Source organism: Dichomitus squalens, assembly GCF_000275845.1.
Source record: "Dichomitus squalens LYAD-421 SS1 unplaced genomic scaffold DICSQscaffold_15, whole genome shotgun sequence".
In the NCBI taxonomy this organism is placed as follows: Eukaryota; Fungi; Basidiomycota; class Agaricomycetes; order Polyporales; family Polyporaceae; genus Dichomitus; species Dichomitus squalens.
This window is the reverse complement of record NW_006766897.1, coordinates 643,935-664,246: the sequence shown is the minus strand read 5'-3', so window position 1 is coordinate 664,246 and position 20,312 is coordinate 643,935. Positions and strand designations below refer to the sequence as shown.

Below are 20,312 nucleotides of genomic sequence, written 5' to 3'. Positions count from 1 at the left end.
GGATACGACAGCTCGGCAAGAAGGGTACGTGCACAGTCTGAACGTGGTAGCCACCTTGGGATTTCTTCGGGTCATTTATGGTATGCTGCAGAGTTCGTGGGAGGGAATGAGGGGAACTGGATTCACATCGACAGTTTCAGTCGGGCTTATACGCTTCAATGAGAGGATCCATGGAGGCGAGGCGTTGAAGCAGGACGGAAGTGTCAGGAACCAACGTCGCTCCCCGCCCTTCCTCGACAGAAGCAAGTTGTGTTATCGCTGAAGAGAGCTCTCAGCACTTTCTGCGTCAGTATCATCCTGCCTCCCCTTGGTCGCAATAAATATTCGAGCGCAACGGAAACCTGAACAGATCACAGCACGACTGGAAGACGAGACATACAACACATGTCGCGCGCACAAAGGACTAAGGCAGGAAATACTGGAGGCTCTTCTTGTCGGTGGCGCTATCAAGCCCACTGCTTCGCGAAGCTCGATCAAGTCGCTGTATGTCATCATAAAACAGGCCTAACAGACAATATCGATGTCAGCAGCTTCGGAGTGCGCCCGCTGAAACAAGTCGATACCATATTGATGTGTCGTCTGACTTGGCCTTTTCTCTGCTGCCGCAGCATAGATCTAGACTCCTTCAGAAGCACCTGCACGCCTTGCTCGGAAGGTCGACGATCCCTTCGAAAACAGGAGGAGCCCAGCTGCCTCAGGGATCGTGGTCTGCCATAATGAGCTTAGACATTTGCAGGCTGGAATGACCTGTCGTCGCTGCCATCGAGCTCTGGCTTCGCATAGCTGTAGTCTTCATGTCACTTCTAACACGGGGCGAATTTCGAGAGAATGGACGGAACAACTGTTGATTCGAGAATACCCGACCAAAAGCACTAAAAGCAACAATTCAAGGGCCAAGGCCGCTTGGCCCACTTGCAATGCGAAGCCCAGCAGACTCAGCAGCACGGGTATGTGCTGTCGCTTTGTGTCATGCCTCCGATGGGTACCGGTGATAGAGAGTCTGGTCCCAGCCATAAATACACCGGTTGATGGATCTCCAGTAAATCATTGATAGTCGAGAGCGGAAGCTCTCGCGGGCCCGCCCGGGTTTCAACGACCAGTGAAAAGTCGATGAAAGCGAAGCGGGAGGCAGGAGGCAACCGTCCGCCAGTTTACCCGGGGTTTTCAAGGACTTTGGCCACAATGTCCAGGCGTACCTCGTGCCTCTCTTTCTCAAAGAGGTTTCTCCGGTCGAGAACCTCGGAATGCCTGCCGTGCCTAGTTGTTGTATTGGAGGAGGATGGTCAAAGAGCCGTGACGCAAAGCGGCAGCGGGCAGGACGATGGTGGCAGTGCCAAGAAGCGGGATGAGGTCATAGGCCCAACGCGGCCACAACAAGTACTCTTCTCGTCTTTGCTCTTCGTCTTGGCCTCATGACCCTTGCAATCCATACGGCGCTTTCGAGAGAAACCCACGGCCGTACTCTAGTGACTGCCCGACTCAGCCCGCCAGCTCGTCCTTCAACCCCAAGAAATTGTCATGAGCACCCGGTGCGAGGGCGTCCACAATGAACCTTCTGCCACAACAGTACTACTCGCACATGGGACTCGTGGTATCACGCGGACAGCATGCTGGGGTCACTGATCATGACGACCACATAACGAGGGCAGGCGAAGGTCCAATTCTGCTGACTGAAGCGCGCTGTGACACCGTCGCGTACATCACACACAGCCGGAAACAACTCAAGTCGCATGCGGATCGGCGCGGGCCCCAAGGGATACAGTAATTGCGAATATACTTATATGCAGGCAGCCATGATCGCTGAGGTACTCAACCTCTCCTGCCCCTCTTCGGCGAGGCGACCTTAATCGCCAGATACTCCAAAATGCGCTTCTCGCAGTTCATTTCGCTCGCAGCCTTCAGTACGCTTGCTTGCCTTGTCGGCCGCACTAACGCGGAGCTCAAAAATGTGTTCGCGCACTACCTTGTCAGTAACTGTTCCTCCATTGGCAGTGCGTCATCGTTCTCACCTGTCCGTCGGTAGGTCGGTGGCATGTCCGGCCTGGATGAAGCTGTCCAGGACGTGACAGACGCCAAACAGATGGGCCTGGACGCGTTTGCCCTCAATGTGCAGCAGCCCTCCGCTGATTTCACGACCTCCTCCGTTGGCTGGCTCTTCGAGGCGGCGAACCAGAACGGCTTCAAGCTTTTCTTCTCGTTCGACATGACCACCATCGGCGCGCCGTCCGACTTCCTCCCGCTCTTCAACCAGTATGTGGGTAACGCCGCGTACTATCAGCACGAGAACCGTCCGTTCGTCAGCACCTTCGACGGTGGCGCCAAGTCGTTCGGGGCGAGCAGCCCCAACCAGGGTTGGCAACAGCAGTTCAAAGACGTGCTCTCCGGCCAAGGCATCAACCCGTTCTTCGTGCCCGACTTCGACGACTACACCGGCTCCGCGGGTTCGACGTACGACTCGACGTTCTTCAGCAACTACGGCTCTGTCGACGGCGTGTTCAGCTGGGAGTCCGCCTGGCCGGAGATCAGCGAGGGGCTCGTCAACGTCAGCAACTCCAAGGACCAGGCGGGCCTCCAGGCCGCGCATGCTGCGAACAAGGTCTACATGATGCGTGTGTTCGGAATCTGTCGCCGGCCACAGTCAGCACACTGACATCATGAAACACAGCGCTCTCCTCCCTGCAGTTCAAGCACATCGACAGCGGCCAGAACTGGTACCGCATCGGTGAGCTCAACCTCCCGGAGCGCATCGGGCAGGTGCTCGCCCTCCAGCCCGACTTCGTCGAGATCATCACCTGGAACGACGCAGGCGAGAGCCACTACATCGGCAACAACTGGCCCGAGGCCATCTCCGGCGCCCCCGCCATCCAGGCCTACTCGAACGGCTACGACCACACGTCCTGGCAGGACGTCCTCGCGCCCTTCATCACCGCCTACAAGGCGGGCAAGACGAGCCTCAAGGACGTCACGCCCTTCGGCGCGTTCGCCGGCGCGTACTGGTACCGGCCACTCCTCAAGGGCGCGTCGTGCTCGGGCGACAGCCTCGGGAAGCCGCAGGGCTGGGAGAGCGCGCAGGACACGATCAACATCGCCGTCCTCCTCCCCTCGAACACGTCCGGGACGACGATCCGTGTGACGAGCGGCGGCAACGTCGTCGCGAACCTCGCTACTACCGCGGGCCTGAACTATGCGGCTGTGCCGATCAGCACTGGGGCGCAGAAGGTCGAGCTCGTTGATGCGAGTGGGAACGTTCTGGGTGCAGGGAGCAGCACGCAGGACGTTGTGGCGGACACGAGCGGCACGTGCAACTTCAACTACCAGGTCGTGCACATAGCGTAGGAGATGGAGGTGACTTTGTGTCAGATGACATGATGTTTTGGCAATAGGTGTCTGGAACGTAAAGTCGGCCCCACGGGCGAGGACGCTCTCGCAACCCATCATTTGATTACATTTATTGGGTCGGACAATTGCCTACGAGATAGGCTCTAGTCCATATTCACGACGTAATCGATTCAGTTGTGCATTCAGTTGTGCAAGAAGCACACGTCGTTGCGCCTTGCGATTCGGCATAACGACTGGCATTTTGCCGCTGATCTGACGAAGTCGACTGTCACCAAGCTCCTTCCTATGCTCCTCCCAATCGCTCCAGAAGTCCGAGCTTCCGTTGGTTCCCGAGACGCGAGCGAGCCAATCTGCTTGTAGGACCTCTACATCACTCCAATCGTTTCCGCTCTGCTCTGGCACGATATCGAAGGGTATATAGTTCATCACTAGGATGACCGGCACGAGCGCCGACGAAGTGCACCTCAACAGACGCGACAGGCGAGCGCGGTGCTGCTGGTACGCTGGACTTGGATGTGTGTCGTCCTCCGAGATGTCAACGGCGACCTCTTGTTTCACCAGCACCAGCATCAGGAATGAGGGGTCAGAACTTAGACTGAGCGGGTCCCTCTCTAGAGAAAGGATATATCAATTTAGCGATTCAAACGACCCTGAGGAATCGGTTTAGGACATACTGAGACTGCGTTCAAGGCTAAGCATCCACTTCGGGATCAGTCCGTCTGAAGTGCTCATGGTGACTTGTAGTCGCAATTCTGAGAGGTGAGGCGCCTCTCGGAGCCAGCGACCGAAGTTGACCGGGTTGCTGGCCGTCGCCATGATGTGAAGACGAGAGAGGGCAGGGAAGAGAGGTCCGCGTCGTTTACTGATGTTCTTGAACAGATGTGTGTGCATGCCGCTGATCGACAGCTCTCGCAGGCATGGAAAGCCATTGCACCTGAACGGCAAATGCCTTATGTAGTATTCCGCCGGTTCTGGGACGGCCGCGTCCCGGTTGATCCCAAGCAAGCAAAGGGTTTCAAGGTAGGGAGATACCTCTAAGACGAGCCTCGCATCGAACATGAGCGAGGGTAACTTGGGAGCGACAGAATGTGTGCTCGGATCGGAGGGTGGGTTGATTGTACTCTCCATAGAGCGTACGTCGATGCAGAGATGGCGGAGCTTTGGGACGGACAAGTGATTTTGAGTCGCCACTGATTGTGCTTCGCGGAGAGCTCTTGACAGGAGATCCAATCTCCTGACGGCACCATTGACCAACGAGACCGAATGAAAACGGGACGGTTGCGAGGATTTTCGGACGACCTTCGAAACTAGGGCGAGCGAGTAGGCGGTCCGGCCGCCGTCGGTGCACGCATACTGGCAGATGATGTCAAAGACACCAGGAGGTAGACTGTCAAGCCCAACACGCTCGGCAGGAGGTAGACTGTCAGGCTCAACTCGCTCGGCTTTGCGATTGATAAGGAGCAAGACAGGCTTTGGGAGGGTAGAAACCAGTCGACGGCAAATTTGCTTCCCCCTAAACACAAGTGATCCTCGCCACTGTAGGGGACGGCCGTCGACGAAGCTAGTTGTTAGGTCAATACATCTCGGCACAAGGAACAGCAAGAGCAAGACTAGGGCTCACTTAGACATCGTGAAAGAATATCAATACAGTTGATTCACGGATAGCGGAGAGATCGAGCTGGGGGCCCTGATAAAAGGTTTCGGCTCGAGAGCCCAAGTAATATAAGCGCAACGGCGAAACAAAAGGCATCTAGTCTCTGTCACGCACTTTTGATAGAAAACAATAAGTACAATGTTTAACCGAGTGGTTGTCCTGACAAAATCATGTGCTCGGGACGACTGGGTTGGATAACGACGACGGTGACCTCTCAAGGACCTGAAATTGGCGCGTCTCCCCATCAGAGACGCCTCCTTGGTTGCTACCGTTGAAGCTTGAAACTCGGTGTTTTAGGCCGGAGGAATCCCATGCGAGTATTGTTTATTGTTCACATAGAGCACATATAGAATGGACTGGGCGTACAATACAACTACTCTTATCCAGGGCCCAACCTAAACTTGCGGAGCTTCGACCGCTTCGGTCTGTCCACATGCTGGCTGCAAGCCTTGTCGAACCAAGCACGTCGAAAACCCGCATAACATCGAGGCCACAGGGTGGAAACAAATCCAGGAAGAGATGGCGGAGCCTCAGTATAGACTTATGCCTTACTCAAGCGACCTGCCGCGCCGTCTCCACGTACTACACAAGTCGGCGTAGCATGGGAAATGAGTGGCGTGCGAGTTGGTATGCACGTATCCGAGTCTGAATACGAGGCCAAGTGATCGGTTCCAACCAGCGTCGGTTCCGTCGAATCTCAAACAGTAGGTACTGCAGCATGTTCACTTCCTTCAGTTCGTTCCATCGAGGAGGTCTTGGAAGGCTGGGGCCGCCTGCAAAGGCTATGTGGCAGCAGCAGTAAATAGGCAACGTGGCGGTCGGGATACAACGCAGGGAGACGGCGCTTGGGACCTCCGGACCGCGCCCATACATGCCCGTGTGTCGTACGTACTCCTGGGTAGGGGTGATCTCTTACAGCTGGTTGCGAAATTTATGCCCGACCAACTCCGACGCAGTTTCGACCACGAGAAAATCACAGAAATCGAGAAAATCAAAAAATTCATGCACTCGCCATTTTGTTCCCCTGTGCTCTTTGAACTTCATATAATCTCTGTAGAAGCGAGTATGAGACCTCACGAACTTGAATGGAGAGCGTAGGACTCCTGGTTCCCGACTTATGCCCTTCGAGAGAAATCACTGGAAGTTTCCTATGGGCGATGAGGTTTCTCACTCAGCCATCTGCGCACCGCCTTGAAACGTCTCTTATAAAAGTAGTGGCTGATGCAGACTAGGTTTTGTGGGTTTACAGGGAGATTTGACACGTTCTTAGCCAGAGCAGTAGGCAGTCTGCCTCCTGGCTCTTGCCAGCGCATCAAGCGCCGGAAGAGGTTCAGACATCGGTATATCATTGTGACTCTCGTGGGCTTCAATGTCGTTTCCCCGCTCTGATATCTGTAACAAAGTATGTTTAGGTGCTCTTGATACCTTTCCAGTACGAACTTCGTCAGCAGACACATCATCAACACTATGCAACGCCGGCAGAGGCAGCATTTAAGTAGCACCTAGTTCCAGTTTTCTCGAGGCACCCTTGCCACACAACGTTCTGTAATAGCCTATATGGACCATCAAAACTGTCTTTGAGGTGAATTACCATCCAAATACTGTCTCTTCCATTCTTGAGAGCCTGTCTGTTTGCTCTGGCCTACCTGCGCAAAGTAGCGCCCGTGAGGTCCTTGCAAAGAGCCTTCTGCGAATGTCGTGAATCACCCTTGTTCATCATGTTTCAGCCTCTTATAGACCTAGAGGGGTCGAGTACCTCGTAATCTAGGTGTTTGATAGTGCAGGGCGATTTATGGGATTTGTTTCATTTTACGATGCAGAAAGTGCACGAGCGTCGTTCGGAGTCGGCTGGCATTAATTCCGCAACCAGCTGTACTAACCTACCTACTCAACATCATGCTGCGACCCAAAAGCCTCTCCGTGAGTAAACCTGTCACGTATCATCATCACCTTGGCAGTCGTATAATGTTTCTTCACATGTCGAGCTCTACGTACGTTCAGCCTCTGCGCTCATACCCTGCCGCTCTATCATAGCAATCTGTGCTGAAATGGCCCTTACTACAGAGTATCGTTGTATCTCGATCCTCAAATCCGGGACTGGGTCCTGTTCCCGATCACCGTGGTGATGGTGCGTCGCTAGTCCTCGTTGCTCCTTCACATGCTCGGGAGCTGAATCCATGCATTGTAGATCCTTGTGGGAATATTGAGACACTATGTAGTCTTGCTCCTACAGTCACAGCCCAAGAAAATTCCTAGACATGCCATCCGGGAACAGTACGTGTGCCGTTAAGCGCAATACTGCGTAACCCCTCACTCCATGGAACCTTCGCGCAGACGTGCTCTCATCCGGTCACAAATCCTTCGCGCGACGTCCGCAAACTCGCCTCTACCACCAACATACTACAAGGTCATCTCCCAGCACCTCTCCCAAGCTTTCGCCGACGGCACCTACCTGAAGGACGGTCCGCCAAAAGGTGACGCGTCCTCGAGTACGCCTCCCAACCCGCTCACCGACCCCGCTGCAATGGATGGGATGATGGCCGGCATGAAGACGCAGATGGTCATGATGGTCCCGCAGATGGTAATCATGGGCTGGATCAATTTCTTCTTCCAAGGTTTCGTCCTCAGTAAGTCTCCTTACTTCTCGCGTCTCCGTCTCCGTGCCTTCCCTGCTTCCCGTCGCGGGAGAACTTGCATATCCGTGCCTGCACCTTCCAAACCTCCCGACGCAGGCTCGAGGATGACGTTGGGCTCACTCTTCCCGTTCGTCTGCTTTGTATCACAGTCAAGCTCCCGTTCCCGCTGACGCTGGGCTTCAAGAGCATGCTTCAGCGTGGAGTGGAGACGCCTGACATGGACGTGCGATGGGTGTCCTCGCTTTCGTGGTACTTCCTCAACTTCTTCGGGCTCAATGGCCTTTACCGGCTCATCCTCGGTGGAGAGAACTGTATGTCTCTTTCCTTCACATCGTACCGTACTCCCGCTGAACGCCATTTTGCTGTGCTTCTCGTTCTTCTGTTCGCCTCAGCCGCGGACTCTTCCCGCGACATGGCCACGCCCTTCGCTGCAGCTGCCGCAGCAACGCCTGGGCAGGCCCAGGACTACAACAAGCTATTCAAAGCGGAGCGCGACAACCTTGAGTTCTCGGAAGGGCTCCATGAATGGATCGCGAACGATGTCGACACGAGAATTCTCAAGAAGTACGGGAGGCTGCCTGCGGAGGCGAAGTAGTTCTACAAGCCGTCGCAATTTATCCATAATGATATAACACACATTCCTTCTGACTGCAACGTCGACGTACACATGCTCAGCTCGTACAAGTTCGTTGGCACACACGTCTGGTAACGCTGGCGGCGCGTGAATATAATAATAGTCCAAGAGAAACCTATATGTAGGCACAGTGAATGGAGCCACGTTCGCCAACAGCTTGGAGTTCGGTAGCATGCCTGCTCACTTACCGAATGCGCCACAACGTCATGCGGCTGCCGCGCGCAGATCCTACTATACAAGTCCGTCGTATAGTGACAAGGCCTAAGATAGCGAATCATCGTCTCGCTTGCGCCCCATAAGAGAAGTTGAGACTAACGCACCTGCACGATCGTGGGATCCTGTTTACTCCCTTCCACAAACTCTTCGTACGTCAGCTTTGCGTCTTTATCCCTGTCCATGTTACGGAATATTTTGTCGACGCGCTGCGCCGGAGAACAGCGGGGAAGACTTCATTAGCAACTATCTTTCGTCACAAGATGATCGCACTCACCTTCTCCGGCGTGTCTTCATCCACGGGAAGCTTTACCATCTGACCTGTCATCTTGTATATCGACTGCACGATCTGGAGCATCTCCGCATATGTGATGAAGCCGTCCCCATCTATGTCATACAACTGGAATGCCCCTAGTGCATGTACAACCGTCAGTGCGGCGCGGGGAGAACGTCCCGATTTCATTACTTACATTTGAGCTTCTCGTCTAACCGACCACGGCTAGTCACGCTCAACGCACAAATGAACTCCTTGAAATCAATGGTGCCATTCTTGTTCTCATCGAAGACATTGAAGACGTAGTCCGCGAACTCGCCAGGATCTCCGAAGGGAAAGAATTGCTTGTATATTCGGCTGAACTCCGCCTTGTCGAGCTGGCCGGACGGGCAGTCCTTGAGGAAGCCCTTGTACCTGTGAACAATGGACGACGCGAGAGAGGAAAAAGGAGCGCGGTGGGCGCATGAGACTGGCGAGATACTCATCGCGATCGCAGGCACGTAACGTACCACTGTTGTAGTTCTCGCTTATCGACTGGAGAGCATGTCTTGTGAGTGTCAGGGCTTGAGGAATGAAACACACGCACAATAGGTGTGTTTCTGGAGATCGGCGAGTTGCTCTGGCGAGAGTTTGCTCTGTGATTTGCCCATGGCGAAGACGAGATACGAGAGATGAGAGTAGGCGTCGTAGACAGTTGGTTGTTGGGCCTGGAGGCTCCGCTCGCTACTTAGATGGAATCCAGATTCCAGAATCCTGTCAAGGCGGTGGCCCGGGGAGCGCCCGAGTACGCCAAGAACCCTCCTGCGTCATAGTTGCGCGATAAGTTCAGATTCGGGACATATCTGCATACTCCTTTTGATAACTTTGTCCTCCTGCTGAGTGCTCCCGTCCCGACTTTGTTCCAGCAAACAATGGCCGCCGTCGCTGGATACAATGTTCCAGCCAGCTGCGGCGACACCTGCCCGCGATGCTACCGATGCTTCGCCTGCGGGGTGTGCACGAGCGTATTTTAGGTGGGGATAAGTGAAATGTAAGGGAAAGTGATGGTACGGTGAGACGAGGGGCATGCTGCTGCCTCGAGGCAGAGAGGACAGAGAAAGGAAGCACGCACGACTGTAAGCTGCGTAGAACCACCATTTGCGAGCTCGAAGCAGCCTTGCGAGTCAGTCCGACCGTCTCTCCTGCCTCTCCTTGGGTTTATCACTCGAACGAATATGGCTCGCCTAAACGGACTTGATCAGCTACGTGAGCAGGAACCGCATGCATTTGCCTTCTTCCTGTACCTTCGCAGTACAAATACCTCTATCCCCCTTTTCTAGCCTTCTCCGTACCGTCCTGTCCTTCCCTACGCGCGCTCTCCTCGTCGTTCTCTTGGTCTCTCATTCTCCGTATCCGCGATGTGCTATGCAGTCGGTTCGCTCCAGCAAGCCACTAGCACTTGCCCGATGTGCAAGGTCTTCAAGCCTAGCGCCGCCAGGTATTCTACCTCTCTTGCTCCATTCTACCTCTGGCGCCCACATTTCGCCTATCCAGGTGTCCTCACATCAAGGAGGTCTGCCGAAACTCTGCGGCCCACCCCCGCCACGATGTGATCTATCTCAAGAATCCTGAGGGTCAGTCCCCCCGCGTCGCCTTTGCCTCCGTTATCGCCGTGTGGTCTAACCAAAGATCGGGTCTACAGTGCAGACGTTTCAAGGTTGCGGCTTCTGTAAGGTAGGTCATCGGCGCCCCTCCAGTGTCGATCGCATTCAGTGCTCAAGTGTTTCATGTTCCTAGTGGGCCAAGACCTCCCCGCCGCCAACTCGTGCGGGTTACAACAACCCGGGCTGGCCAGGATGCTGCCGCCCGCCAAACCCCCAGGAGCTCAAACACATCGGTGCTGCGGATTGGCCTGCCGTCAGTCTCGTGCATCATGTCCCCATTCCCCCTGAGATCAAGACGATTCTCGACGGGCTGTGTGTGGGACCGACATCCCCCAGAGGCACGCCACCCCTTGGCAGTCCCACTGGAACTGTGCGTGCCGTGACCGTGCAGGCTGCCAGTGCTGCTCCGAGCATATCTAGGCGGTCGAGCTACAACGTCTCGAGCCCAACGAGGACCGAGGCGTCTACCACGACGAGGAGCAATCCGGTAGCTGTTCCCACTAAGGGTCGCTCGGGATCTGGAGGCAGCCCGCAGCAGGTGACTGCATCGCTCTCGAGTCCCCGTGGTGGAGGTGGGGGTGATGGCGCGACGTCGTCGCTCCCGAACGCGTCCTCCATGGAGCAGTTCCAGAGCAGCCGGCGCTCTGCGGCAGACGTCTTCGCCGATAAGCGTCCGGACCCACTCAACACTTCCCAGAACTCCCCCGGGCGAAAGCACGCCGAGCTGAGTGGGTCCGTGGCACGTCGAAGCTCGGAGCAGCGGCGCCCGTCCATCTCTTCCATCACAGCGTCTGCACCCACTAGCAAGGGCTCTGCAGATGTGGCAGCTTCGCGTCGTCGCACGGTTCCTTCTTCGACCGGCGCCGCTCTACCGTCTAACCCGCCACAGGATAAGACCCCTCCTCGCCCGACGGATCGTCCTACGGCAGAACGTCTTGCGGACACGGCCTCAACACGGCGCGGGAGCACAATTGAAGAGGCGGTCGTTGACAAGGTCGAGAAGATGAGTATCTCCTCCAGCGCCTCGAGCAGCAGTAGCGGCAGCAGCTCGGCGACCACCGTCATATCCGACGGGGGCTTTACCGATTACCTCTCCGATGAGTCGGAGGCCGAGCTGCAGAGGCAGGCGGAGGCGAAGGCGGCGATTGTCGCGCAGAATCAGATGGAAGAACTCGAGTTCAGAGCGGCGCGCCAGCAACTCGCGGACGTCGACCTTCGCCCGCCCAAGTCGTGGCGGGGCGATGTTCAGGCCACTCCGCGATCGCAGGTGCAAAACCGCAACTCTGCGACCTTTGGACGGTCCGCGTTCGCGGCTGCGCCGACTTATGCGGCGAGCACTGCGTCCACTCATTCGCGCGGTTAAGGTGTATCCTAGGGAAAATATGTGCGGGGTGCTGTAACGGTCTGGGGTGTCTTAACAAAGGGTTCTGATCTTAGGTCTGGGACGGACGTATCTATTACATGCTCAATTTACCACTTGTATCAGTAGGCGTCATTGTAGCCTACAGGATCACCATCATGTCCGGCGTACTATGTATGGCTTACTTAACTGCATCCGTGTCTTGTGTCGCTACTCATCACTCTCTGGAATGTACAATCTACTATCTTCCTGCCATCCTCTCGTCCAATCCGAGTGTTTAAGCTCAGCCGCAGCATCCGAAGGCTTACGCCACACGGTGCCCGTTTCGTGTATGTCTCACGTGATAGCAATTATGGGATAGCAGCAGCGTGTGCACGGCACAGAAATGGGCCTCCCGCCCTCTCTCCCTCGACCACCAACACATGAATCTTGCGCGGCATTCCATCAGCGCGACCGCCCCAGTCCTCATCTTTGACGCACGATTTGACCCCGAGTGCCGCATATTCACGATCTCCACTAAGGCTGGGTTCGCAGTGTATCGTACATGGCCGCTGCAGCTCCTCCGGAAACGCGGTATGTACATCGAGCTCGGCCTCAATCAATTGCGTGGCCATAATTCGCACACAATGTAGAGATTACAGGCGGAACCTTGTCCATCGTTGTTCCGCTCCATACGTCGTCGCTCTTGTTCCTGGTCGGCGGCGGTAGAAGTCCGCGCTATCCTCCGAACAAGGTCATACTGTGGGATGATGCAATCGCACAAGAAGTCGCAGAGCTCGAGTTCAGGGAGAAGGTCAGGGGACTAGCCTGTCGGCGCGGGTGGCTCGCAGTCGCGTTGCGCAGGCGAGTCGTTGTATTCCAAATCGGGGAGACGGTAGAGCGGTACGGCGAATGGGACACATGTGACAATTCCCGAGGTACGTACTTCGCCCGCACTATGTTGTTACGACAGCTTGAGCTAACAGCGTCGATAAGGTCTCCTTGCGCTGGCGACCGCGACACATTCAACACTTCTAGCCATCCCAGGCCGCCAGATGGGTCATCTGCAGCTCGTACATCTACCACCATGTCCCCCGCCTCAGCCGATCGGCCCTCCGCCATCCGCACCTCCATCACGACCGCCGCCGAATCCTGCCAAACCTCCGCCCACCATCATCATTGCTCATGAGAGTGCTCTTAGCACACTCTCCGTCCCGCCTTCTGGTCGTTTGCTCGCCACTACATCCTCTCGCGGGACCTTGATACGAATATGGGACACCACTACTGGGAAGCTGGTGAGGGAATTGCGGAGGGGCTCGGACAAGGCTGAGATCTATGGTGTTGCATTTCGACCCGACGAACGTGAGGTGTGCGTATGGAGCGATAAGGGAACCGTGCATGTCTTCGCCTTGACAGTCGGTTCAGGAGCCTCGTGAGTGTGCCCTTGTCCTCATAATGGTGCTGCATGGTCTCACCATGATGCTACCTCAGCAATCGACAATCCACCTTCTCGTCTTTTACGTCTTATGTACCTCTGCCGAAGTACTTCGACTCAGAGTGGTCATACGCCCAATATCGGATTCCATCACAGACATCTCATATATCGATATCTGGCCAACCCGCTCGATCGCCTACCGCTGACGTCGTCGACGAAGAGAAGTGCGTCGTAGGATGGATCCAGGTGTCTCCAGAAGACCTGGACGAGCCTGGAAGCACGCTTTCCGCCGAATATCAGCTGGTTGCGTTGACTTACACCGGGGGCTGGTACCGTCTATCTCTGCCGACATCGTCTTCCGCTGCGGCACCATCATCACATCCTCCTTCACCTGTCCCACTACCCACCCCGTCGCTCCGAGATCCGTTATCAGCATCCCCTCCCAATGTGAGGACTATATCCATGGCACGCCCTCGATCATACAGCGGCTCTTCCTTCGCTAGCAGACCAGACAAAGGCAAGGACCGCGAGCGGGAGGAGAAGCCTGGACGGGAGTGCATCCTTCGCGAGTACAGGCGGTTCGGCCGGTGGGACGGCTGGGGATAAGCTTCAATATCTGCTCTCTGTCTCCGGATTCAGCTTCGACGGATTTCTTGGAGTTTACACCATGGTTCCTGTCTTCCGGGATTTATTCGGACATGTGCACTAGGATACCGGTCTATCGCCCACGTTCATGCTTCATGCTCTCCGAGACGACTGCCACATCGCACTGCACGACATCATACCTGTAATACCACACATGCCATTGCACATTGTCATTAATCTTGTATCTGTATTCATGACATACTTACATTCAAGTTGTTCCCGCCTGCAGTCGCAGCGCTACCGCCATTTGAATGTCGGTAGCGCCATACAGGATCGGAACCCAATCTGTGGTCGGTCCCTGTCAGCACAGCTTCCTGCCAAGGTTTCTACTACTCGACCATTACTGCAAGTTCGATCTCACGTTGCCCTTCCACGACGAGTCGAAGTCTCACAACGGTGACCTAGCTCCAGGCGTGCGGCGTCCAAATCCCCTCAATCATGTCCTCGCGAGAGCCACCAACCATCTTCAGTCCGCTACGACCGCGCAATTCGACGTGTGGCTACTGCGGATCTCCAGGAAAGCGCAGCGAGGCCCAAACCAGCTACCATGCCGCGGAAGGCATAGCACACGTGATGGGTTGTCGTGTACTGCACAGTCATAGTCTTGCGCATCATGTCCAACGAGCTCACTGTCGCGTCTGTAGGTATACCAGGAAATGATGGATCGTGGCTGGAGACGGTCAGGCACGTACTACTACAAGCCGGACCTGAGGCGGTCTTGCTGTCCTCAGTACACGATCAGGTCCAGGGCTCCTTCGGTCCTCGTGCGATTGAATCCACTGTCTGATTACTGTAGTATTAGGCTAGATGCTATTCGGTTCAGACCGTCGAAGAGCCAGCGGAAGCTAATCAACAGGTTCGCAGTCACAAACAAAAACAAGTTAATGGCGAGTAGCTAATCGCATGGCTAGGTTCAATCGACATATATCTAACGGAGACCAGCATGACGGAGGCGCTTCCGTGGACATATCTGAAGGGTGAGGATATACCTCGCTTGCGCGTCTCATAGCTTACTGTTACCTGCAGAACGTCGACGAAAGGAAAGGGGAGAAGGAAGGGAAAAGCGGAACATGTTTTCAAGCTCGCCGATGACATACATGCTGCCGAACTGCGCTTTCTTAGGGATGAGACTCCAGCTCACAAATACGAGGTACGTATGTACCAGATATCGCCCTATGCACCGCTGAAGATAGTTTTAGGTTACTCTAGAGCCAGCCTCGTTCACTCAAGAGAAATTTGCTTTATATCAGAGCTACCAGAAACATATTCATAATGATGACGATGTTACGCCGGGCGGTTTCACTCGCTTCTTATGCAAGTCACTGCTTGTGGTGCGTACGCTCTCCTACACCTGTCCTGAATAGCAACATAGCTGACTGACCAAACTTTGACAGCCGCGACCTATAACCTATCTATCAGGAGCGCCGTCGCACCTCCCCCAATCATATGGATCGTTCCACCAGTTGCACAGAATAGACGGGCAGCTCATTGCGATGAGCGTGATAGACGTCGTGCCGAACTGCGTCTCTAGCGTCTACTTCATGTATGAGAAGAAATGGGAGAAGTTCTCCTTGGGCAAGGCAAGCATTCTTTTCTTCTCTTCAAGCGGTGGCCCGCAGCTGATTTTTCACGCCTGCAGCTGAGCGCGATGCGAGAAGTGTCCCTCGTGAAGGAGATGCACGAGGCAGGCCTGACTGATATGAAGTTTCTCTACATGGGTCAGGAAGATTATCCTCGTCTGCGCAACTTGGGTCGCGAGACTGACAGCAATTTGTACGCCTAGGCTTCTACATTCACTCCTGCGTTAAGATGCGATACAAAGGCGAATATTCGCCTACATACGTCCTAGACCCCGAGGACTATACTTGGTTCCCTCTGGAACAGTTCCGGCCCCTCCTTGATCAGTACCACTACGCGTCCTGTGCCCACCCGGACCGCTGTCTAGATGCACCTGCTACTGAAGCATGTACGCGGCGTCTTTCTATTCCGTCTATTGAACACATGCGACTACTCAACGCTACGAGCATAGATCCCCCACAAGAACCCGAAGACGAGGTGCTGGATAGAGTGCGCGTCATGGTCGGCTTTGAACAGAATACTATCATTGTAGGAAATCTCACGGTAAGTGACTTGTACTCGAGACGTCTCTTGAGTACGTTGTGCTGATCAGCGGGGTCCACAGGAGTCGGATGAGTGGAATGACAATGGCGGCAGGTTCAAGGAAGCTATCCTGAGAACACTGAACGGACTCGGCGACAAGTTGGCAGGTGAAATCTTGCTAGACTTCAGCTATGACATTGCGGGGTAAACCCTTACCCAGCCTTGCGATCGCGATGATGCACGGAATTGAGCTAGAACTGAGACCTCACATTGCTCTGTTGCTACTGATATATATATATCATGTGCAACTGCAGTAGGACGTTACATAGCGCAAGCGGTGGGAGACGGAGAGCACAAAGTAGCCCAGTACTTGTGACGGTGATGACCGCCTCCCTCTGCAGAAGAGAGCCAAACACGCACTCGCGAAGAGCACGGACAGGGTGGAGGGCAAGAGCAGGGATGAGTTTCAATGGACGGGGATTTGCTAGTGGGCATATATGCTCTCGAAGAGCACGGAACTTCAAAACATTTGGAGACAGACAGATCGAGAGTAGTCTGAATCGAGTTTCGCCTACATCCGGCTCGCCTCGCGGGGGAGCCGGACGACAGAGCGAGCCGCGAAGTGCACTTGAGAGTTGACAGATGGCAGCTCGACCCCCAAATTCCCTCGCTCGTTGCACCACAAAGCACAAAGCCAGCGGCACCAGGAAGGACAGAAGACCCTCCCAGCACACCCAACGGGAGAGGGCGCGGCGGCCAAGCCCAAGATCCGTCGGGCCCTGTCCCAGCAACGCATTTCATCGTCTCGGCCTCTTGTAGCGAGTCTTCCCTCACGTCTCGTCCATTCATCCGCTATCAGAGGAGATCCTCTGAGAGCAGCGAATATCTTGTGAGGCAAGAAACGAAGGCTGCATGGCTGATTGCGTCGGAACGCACGCAATGCGGCCAATTGTGCACGCGCAAGTAGCAAAGCTTGCATCCGAGCTGTACTAGCACAGAGCCAAAGACGGACGGGACTCGAGAGCTAGCAGTTAGTGTATATGGCAGAAATGTTTCGGGCTATTCTGCCGGCAGGTATGGCAGATATGGCAATTGCCATGGTCGGCAGAAACTGGCAAATACTTAAGCGCCTTGGTGGAGAGACATCGAGTCTGGAGTAAGTTACCCTTGACATACATTCCTCAGAGCGCCTGAGGGAGTACCTGTAATTTTTCTATGCTTCTCAGTCGGCCTTAGATGAGTCTATCCAGCTTTTTGAAGAGGTGTAGCGCATGAAGAGCGGCGTGGGCGGCTCCTTATTATTTGAGCGCCGGAAGCACACCGTTCGACAACAAGGTGAAACCAATCAGTATCGTCCTGAGTCCACGAAACGCGGTGCTTTTGCAGAAATCATAAACCTGTACTTCTCTAGGGAATTTTTATGAGTACAGGCATTAAAAGCTTCTGGAGATCAGTCCCTACGATCATTTTCTGGACTAAGCGCTCATGACATCTGCCAATATTTGCCAGCATAGGCCCGATGGCAGAACGGCAAGTGCCACTGGCAGAATGGCAGCGGCAAAATGGCAACATTCTGCCGCGTACACTACTACTATCGCGACCCCAGTGTTCGGACAAACGACCGTATCTCCGTCATTGTCCACTCGATAAACTTGCAAGTTGGAAGGTAGGTGCCCATATGTGTTCCAAATAAGCAGCAAAAAGAACTGAATTTATATCATAAGCCCTTGGGGCGATCTTGTGGAAGGGAGTGGTGCAACCCTTCCCTATCAAAGCTTCGGGAGTCTCGCTTCGTATCCCTCTTCGGGCGCTTCCATACAAATCTCGTGTACGTATTTCTACCTACGCATTTTACTCACTACCCAATTTTCCGAGGCCTGCTCAGGGGAACGCAGAGGAGAAACAAGAAGCAGCCCTCAAGGGCGTGACAATGCAGCCACAGTTTGACTCTCCGACTTGCTCGGGATGCTCGGCTAAGGCTCATCAAGCTGGAGAACGGGGATTCCCTGAAGACCGGCAGGTGTCGGCAAGCGTGACAGATCGTGACCTGCTGTGCGGAGAATTGTCCGAACACTGGGGTCAGGCCCTGTATATCCTGTCTCCATTGCTCGTGTCTCCTTCAATATGTCTTATGTTTGGCACGTAGTCTATGCATATGCATCTCCTTTTTCATGCCAAAATTGAGCATTATCGGAGTACAGGAAAGTACATAAAACGAAGGGTTTTCGCAGCGGGCGCCTTTTTGTCCGAACACTGGGGTCGCGATAGTAGCAGTGGAGGACGTCGCATGCTGAGCGGCTCGGGAGCGGCATGCTTGATCTCGGAGCGGAGTCGGGACTTGCCTTTGGGCGCCTAACATGAGTATAATTTGAGTGAAGCCAGTTCGAAGATTTCTCTCCTTGTCGCCATCAGTCGCCATAAAACGGTGGGATTGAACCCAATCCCAGCGTCCGAACCCGCGCGTCGGGCAAGGTTGGCAGCCTTTACGTTCGTCAACGAATGTAATGGACCTGAGGCGGCGACGCAGACCCAGACAGATCGAAGGCCGCGAGGCTCACTCGGTACAGGACGCGCTTACACGCATCCATCTTTGTGAGCGGGGCAAGGTCTGAGTATTCTATGGTGCAGTTTACTTAAACGCCTCCACTTTTGTACGCGATTAAGCGCGCGCTTATGTGTCACGTGACTTGGCAGTATGCTCGAATCGGTTGTCGTGACTTACCAGGCTGCACAGATGGAAGTGCAAGCCCAAGGAACCTCCATAGAGCCGTTATCCCACGACACGATAGTGTCTGAACCCTCCCATACATGGCCCAAGTTCAAGGATGCCGATCTGTACAGGCAATGGTATGGTATTATATAACTCTTTGGGGATATAGACGCCCAGATCACGTGCCGTGGCAGAACTGGTACGGCCATTTTTGCCAGTTCTCACCCTATCGAGAATCCCCTTTGGGGATCGCTTCCTCTGTTCAATTCCTTGAAATTCACACAAAATTGACCGAAATCATGAATATCTGGAGGACTTATGACACGGCGCCTAACAGCGTACAAAAGTGGAGGCGTTTAAGTGAACTGCACCATAGTCCCACGAGCGAAGAACCAGGCCCGTCTTCTTGACTACCAGTCGGGAAACAACCTGGGGACCCGTTCAGATTAGTCCTAGATGGACCCGAGCGTAATACCCGCTGGTCGTGATTACGTTCAGCAGCGACCCAGGCTTCGCTGGACGCTCTCCGCATTCGTCTGGTTGCCTTTAGGAATCTTCATAACGGAGTATGGCTTTAACATCAAGTCCGTCAAGGGTCGCAGTATGCAGGTGCAATGCATCTCAGACGTCGCTTGGTTCTCGCAGCTGACGAAGACCATGCTAGCTAGCCTACGCTGAACCCAGATGATTCAGTATGGAAGGACCTCGTGTTGTTCAACAGGTGCTCGGTGAAGTTCTGGAAGAGTTACAATCGCGGGGATGTCGTGGCTCTCAAGTGCGTTACTGAACCTAATCTGTCGGGAGGTGTGCTGACCGTTGACATACAGGTCCCCAGTAGACTCTAAGCTGATCGTGAAGCGTATCATTGCGCTGGAGGGTGACACCGTACGTTTCCGGTCATGTCTGCCATCTGTTCCTCGCTAACATGGCATAGGTCCGAACGTTGCCACCATATCCTGACGCCGAAGTCGTGATCCCGCAGGGACATGCATGGGTCGAAGGTGCGCTCACATGAATCCCGTCAGCGCATCCATCCCGAGGTGTTGAAAACCTGTCTGTCTCCAGGCGACGAACCATTCCGCACCGAGGACAGCAATCGTTTCGGACCGGTACGTCGCGCTCACTGTCTAAACCACACCACCGCCCCCAACTCACTTGGACGTTCTGACCCAGGTTGCCCTCGGCCTGATCGAATCCAGACTGTCCTTCATCCTCTGGCCATGGGAACGCATAGGGCCGCTCGGCCAGCCGCTCATAGCCCGACACGACGCCAAACGCGGCACCCCCGGATGGCGTAGGAGCCGGGCTGACCTCGAACGAGAAAAGTGGCGGAACTCGCGCGTCACGATCGCGCCGCCGCCAAGTTCCTGATGCTGCGGCTGGCAGTCATGGCCGCCTCTTTTCATCGCTACCAGCAGTGCTCGAACGAAGTACGGACGATATTGGAGCACATAGCGCAGCTCGGCTTGCGGTGGCTAGTGCATTGTCGTAGGCACGGAAAGAACTATGTACAGTCCGCAAGGCGATTATGATAGTACAACGTTCTTCACTACGAACATGATAGAAGGCATGAGCGAAGGACGGCCCGAAGTGAGAATCAAAAAGATCTGAGCTGTCGATATAAGGAATAAAGAGATGGATTCCAAGATGCTAGATGAATGATGCAACGGGTGGTAGAATGGGGGATGAC

The 20,312-nt window shown here is 54.6% G+C and overlaps 7 protein-coding genes across 7 annotated transcripts; 5 read left to right on the top strand and 2 right to left on the bottom strand.

Annotated features, from left to right (window-relative positions):
* Window positions 1-2,032: 2,032 nt before the first annotated feature.
* DICSQDRAFT_60916 (glycoside hydrolase) lies at window positions 2,033-3,336 on the top strand (the record flags this gene model as incomplete). The annotated part of the gene is made up of 2 exons (XM_007366094.1): window positions 2,033-2,609; window positions 2,666-3,336. 2 exons carry the CDS (start codon window positions 2,033-2,035, stop codon window positions 3,334-3,336), a joined length of 1,248 nt encoding a protein of 415 aa, XP_007366156.1.
* A 132-nt stretch (window positions 3,337-3,468) lies between these two features.
* Window positions 3,469-4,806, bottom strand: DICSQDRAFT_161721 (uncharacterized protein; the record flags this gene model as incomplete). The annotated part of the gene is made up of 2 exons (XM_007366093.1): window positions 4,014-4,806; window positions 3,469-3,950 (listed from the first exon to the last, which is right to left on the bottom strand). Exons 1-2 carry the CDS (start codon window positions 4,465-4,467, stop codon window positions 3,469-3,471), a joined length of 936 nt encoding a protein of 311 aa, XP_007366155.1. The 5' UTR covers window positions 4,468-4,806.
* A 2,162-nt stretch (window positions 4,807-6,968) lies between these two features.
* Window positions 6,969-9,504, bottom strand: DICSQDRAFT_180931 (EF-hand). Its single transcript, XM_007366092.1, has 12 exons — window positions 9,337-9,504; window positions 9,260-9,284; window positions 8,947-9,164; window positions 8,754-8,887; window positions 8,584-8,685; window positions 8,452-8,524; window positions 8,022-8,378; window positions 7,779-7,940; window positions 7,328-7,620; window positions 7,182-7,267; window positions 7,058-7,121; window positions 6,969-6,984 (listed from the first exon to the last, which is right to left on the bottom strand). Exons 1-6 carry the CDS (start codon window positions 9,398-9,400, stop codon window positions 8,495-8,497), a joined length of 573 nt encoding a protein of 190 aa, XP_007366154.1. The 5' UTR covers window positions 9,401-9,504; the 3' UTR covers window positions 6,969-6,984; window positions 7,058-7,121; window positions 7,182-7,267; window positions 7,328-7,620; window positions 7,779-7,940; window positions 8,022-8,378; window positions 8,452-8,494.
* A 643-nt stretch (window positions 9,505-10,147) lies between these two features.
* On the top strand, window positions 10,148-11,756 carry DICSQDRAFT_147410 (uncharacterized protein; the record flags this gene model as incomplete). The annotated part of the gene is made up of 4 exons (XM_007366091.1): window positions 10,148-10,227; window positions 10,284-10,363; window positions 10,432-10,463; window positions 10,527-11,756. The coding sequence occupies 4 exons, from the start codon at window positions 10,148-10,150 to the stop codon at window positions 11,754-11,756; spliced, it is 1,422 nt and encodes a 473-aa protein (XP_007366153.1).
* A 399-nt stretch (window positions 11,757-12,155) lies between these two features.
* DICSQDRAFT_136885 (uncharacterized protein) lies at window positions 12,156-14,030 on the top strand. Its single transcript, XM_007366090.1, has 4 exons — window positions 12,156-12,326; window positions 12,386-12,670; window positions 12,729-13,164; window positions 13,224-14,030. Exons 1-4 carry the CDS (start codon window positions 12,176-12,178, stop codon window positions 13,771-13,773), a joined length of 1,422 nt encoding a protein of 473 aa, XP_007366152.1. The 5' UTR covers window positions 12,156-12,175; the 3' UTR covers window positions 13,774-14,030.
* Window positions 14,031-14,193: 163 nt separating this feature from the next.
* DICSQDRAFT_180928 (uncharacterized protein) lies at window positions 14,194-16,120 on the top strand (the record flags this gene model as incomplete). The annotated part of the gene is made up of 10 exons (XM_007366089.1): window positions 14,194-14,397; window positions 14,457-14,668; window positions 14,724-14,789; window positions 14,839-14,962; window positions 15,012-15,143; window positions 15,207-15,392; window positions 15,452-15,530; window positions 15,596-15,778; window positions 15,842-15,933; window positions 15,995-16,120. The coding sequence occupies exons 1-10, from the start codon at window positions 14,251-14,253 to the stop codon at window positions 16,118-16,120; spliced, it is 1,347 nt and encodes a 448-aa protein (XP_007366151.1). The 5' UTR covers window positions 14,194-14,250.
* Window positions 16,121-19,078: 2,958 nt separating this feature from the next.
* Window positions 19,079-20,286, top strand: DICSQDRAFT_136884 (LexA/Signal peptidase; the record flags this gene model as incomplete). Its single annotated transcript, XM_007366088.1, has 6 exons — window positions 19,079-19,231; window positions 19,291-19,397; window positions 19,450-19,507; window positions 19,557-19,623; window positions 19,688-19,731; window positions 19,796-20,286. The coding sequence occupies 6 exons, from the start codon at window positions 19,079-19,081 to the stop codon at window positions 19,991-19,993; spliced, it is 627 nt and encodes a 208-aa protein (XP_007366150.1). The 3' UTR covers window positions 19,994-20,286.
* Window positions 20,287-20,312: the final 26 nt, after the last annotated feature.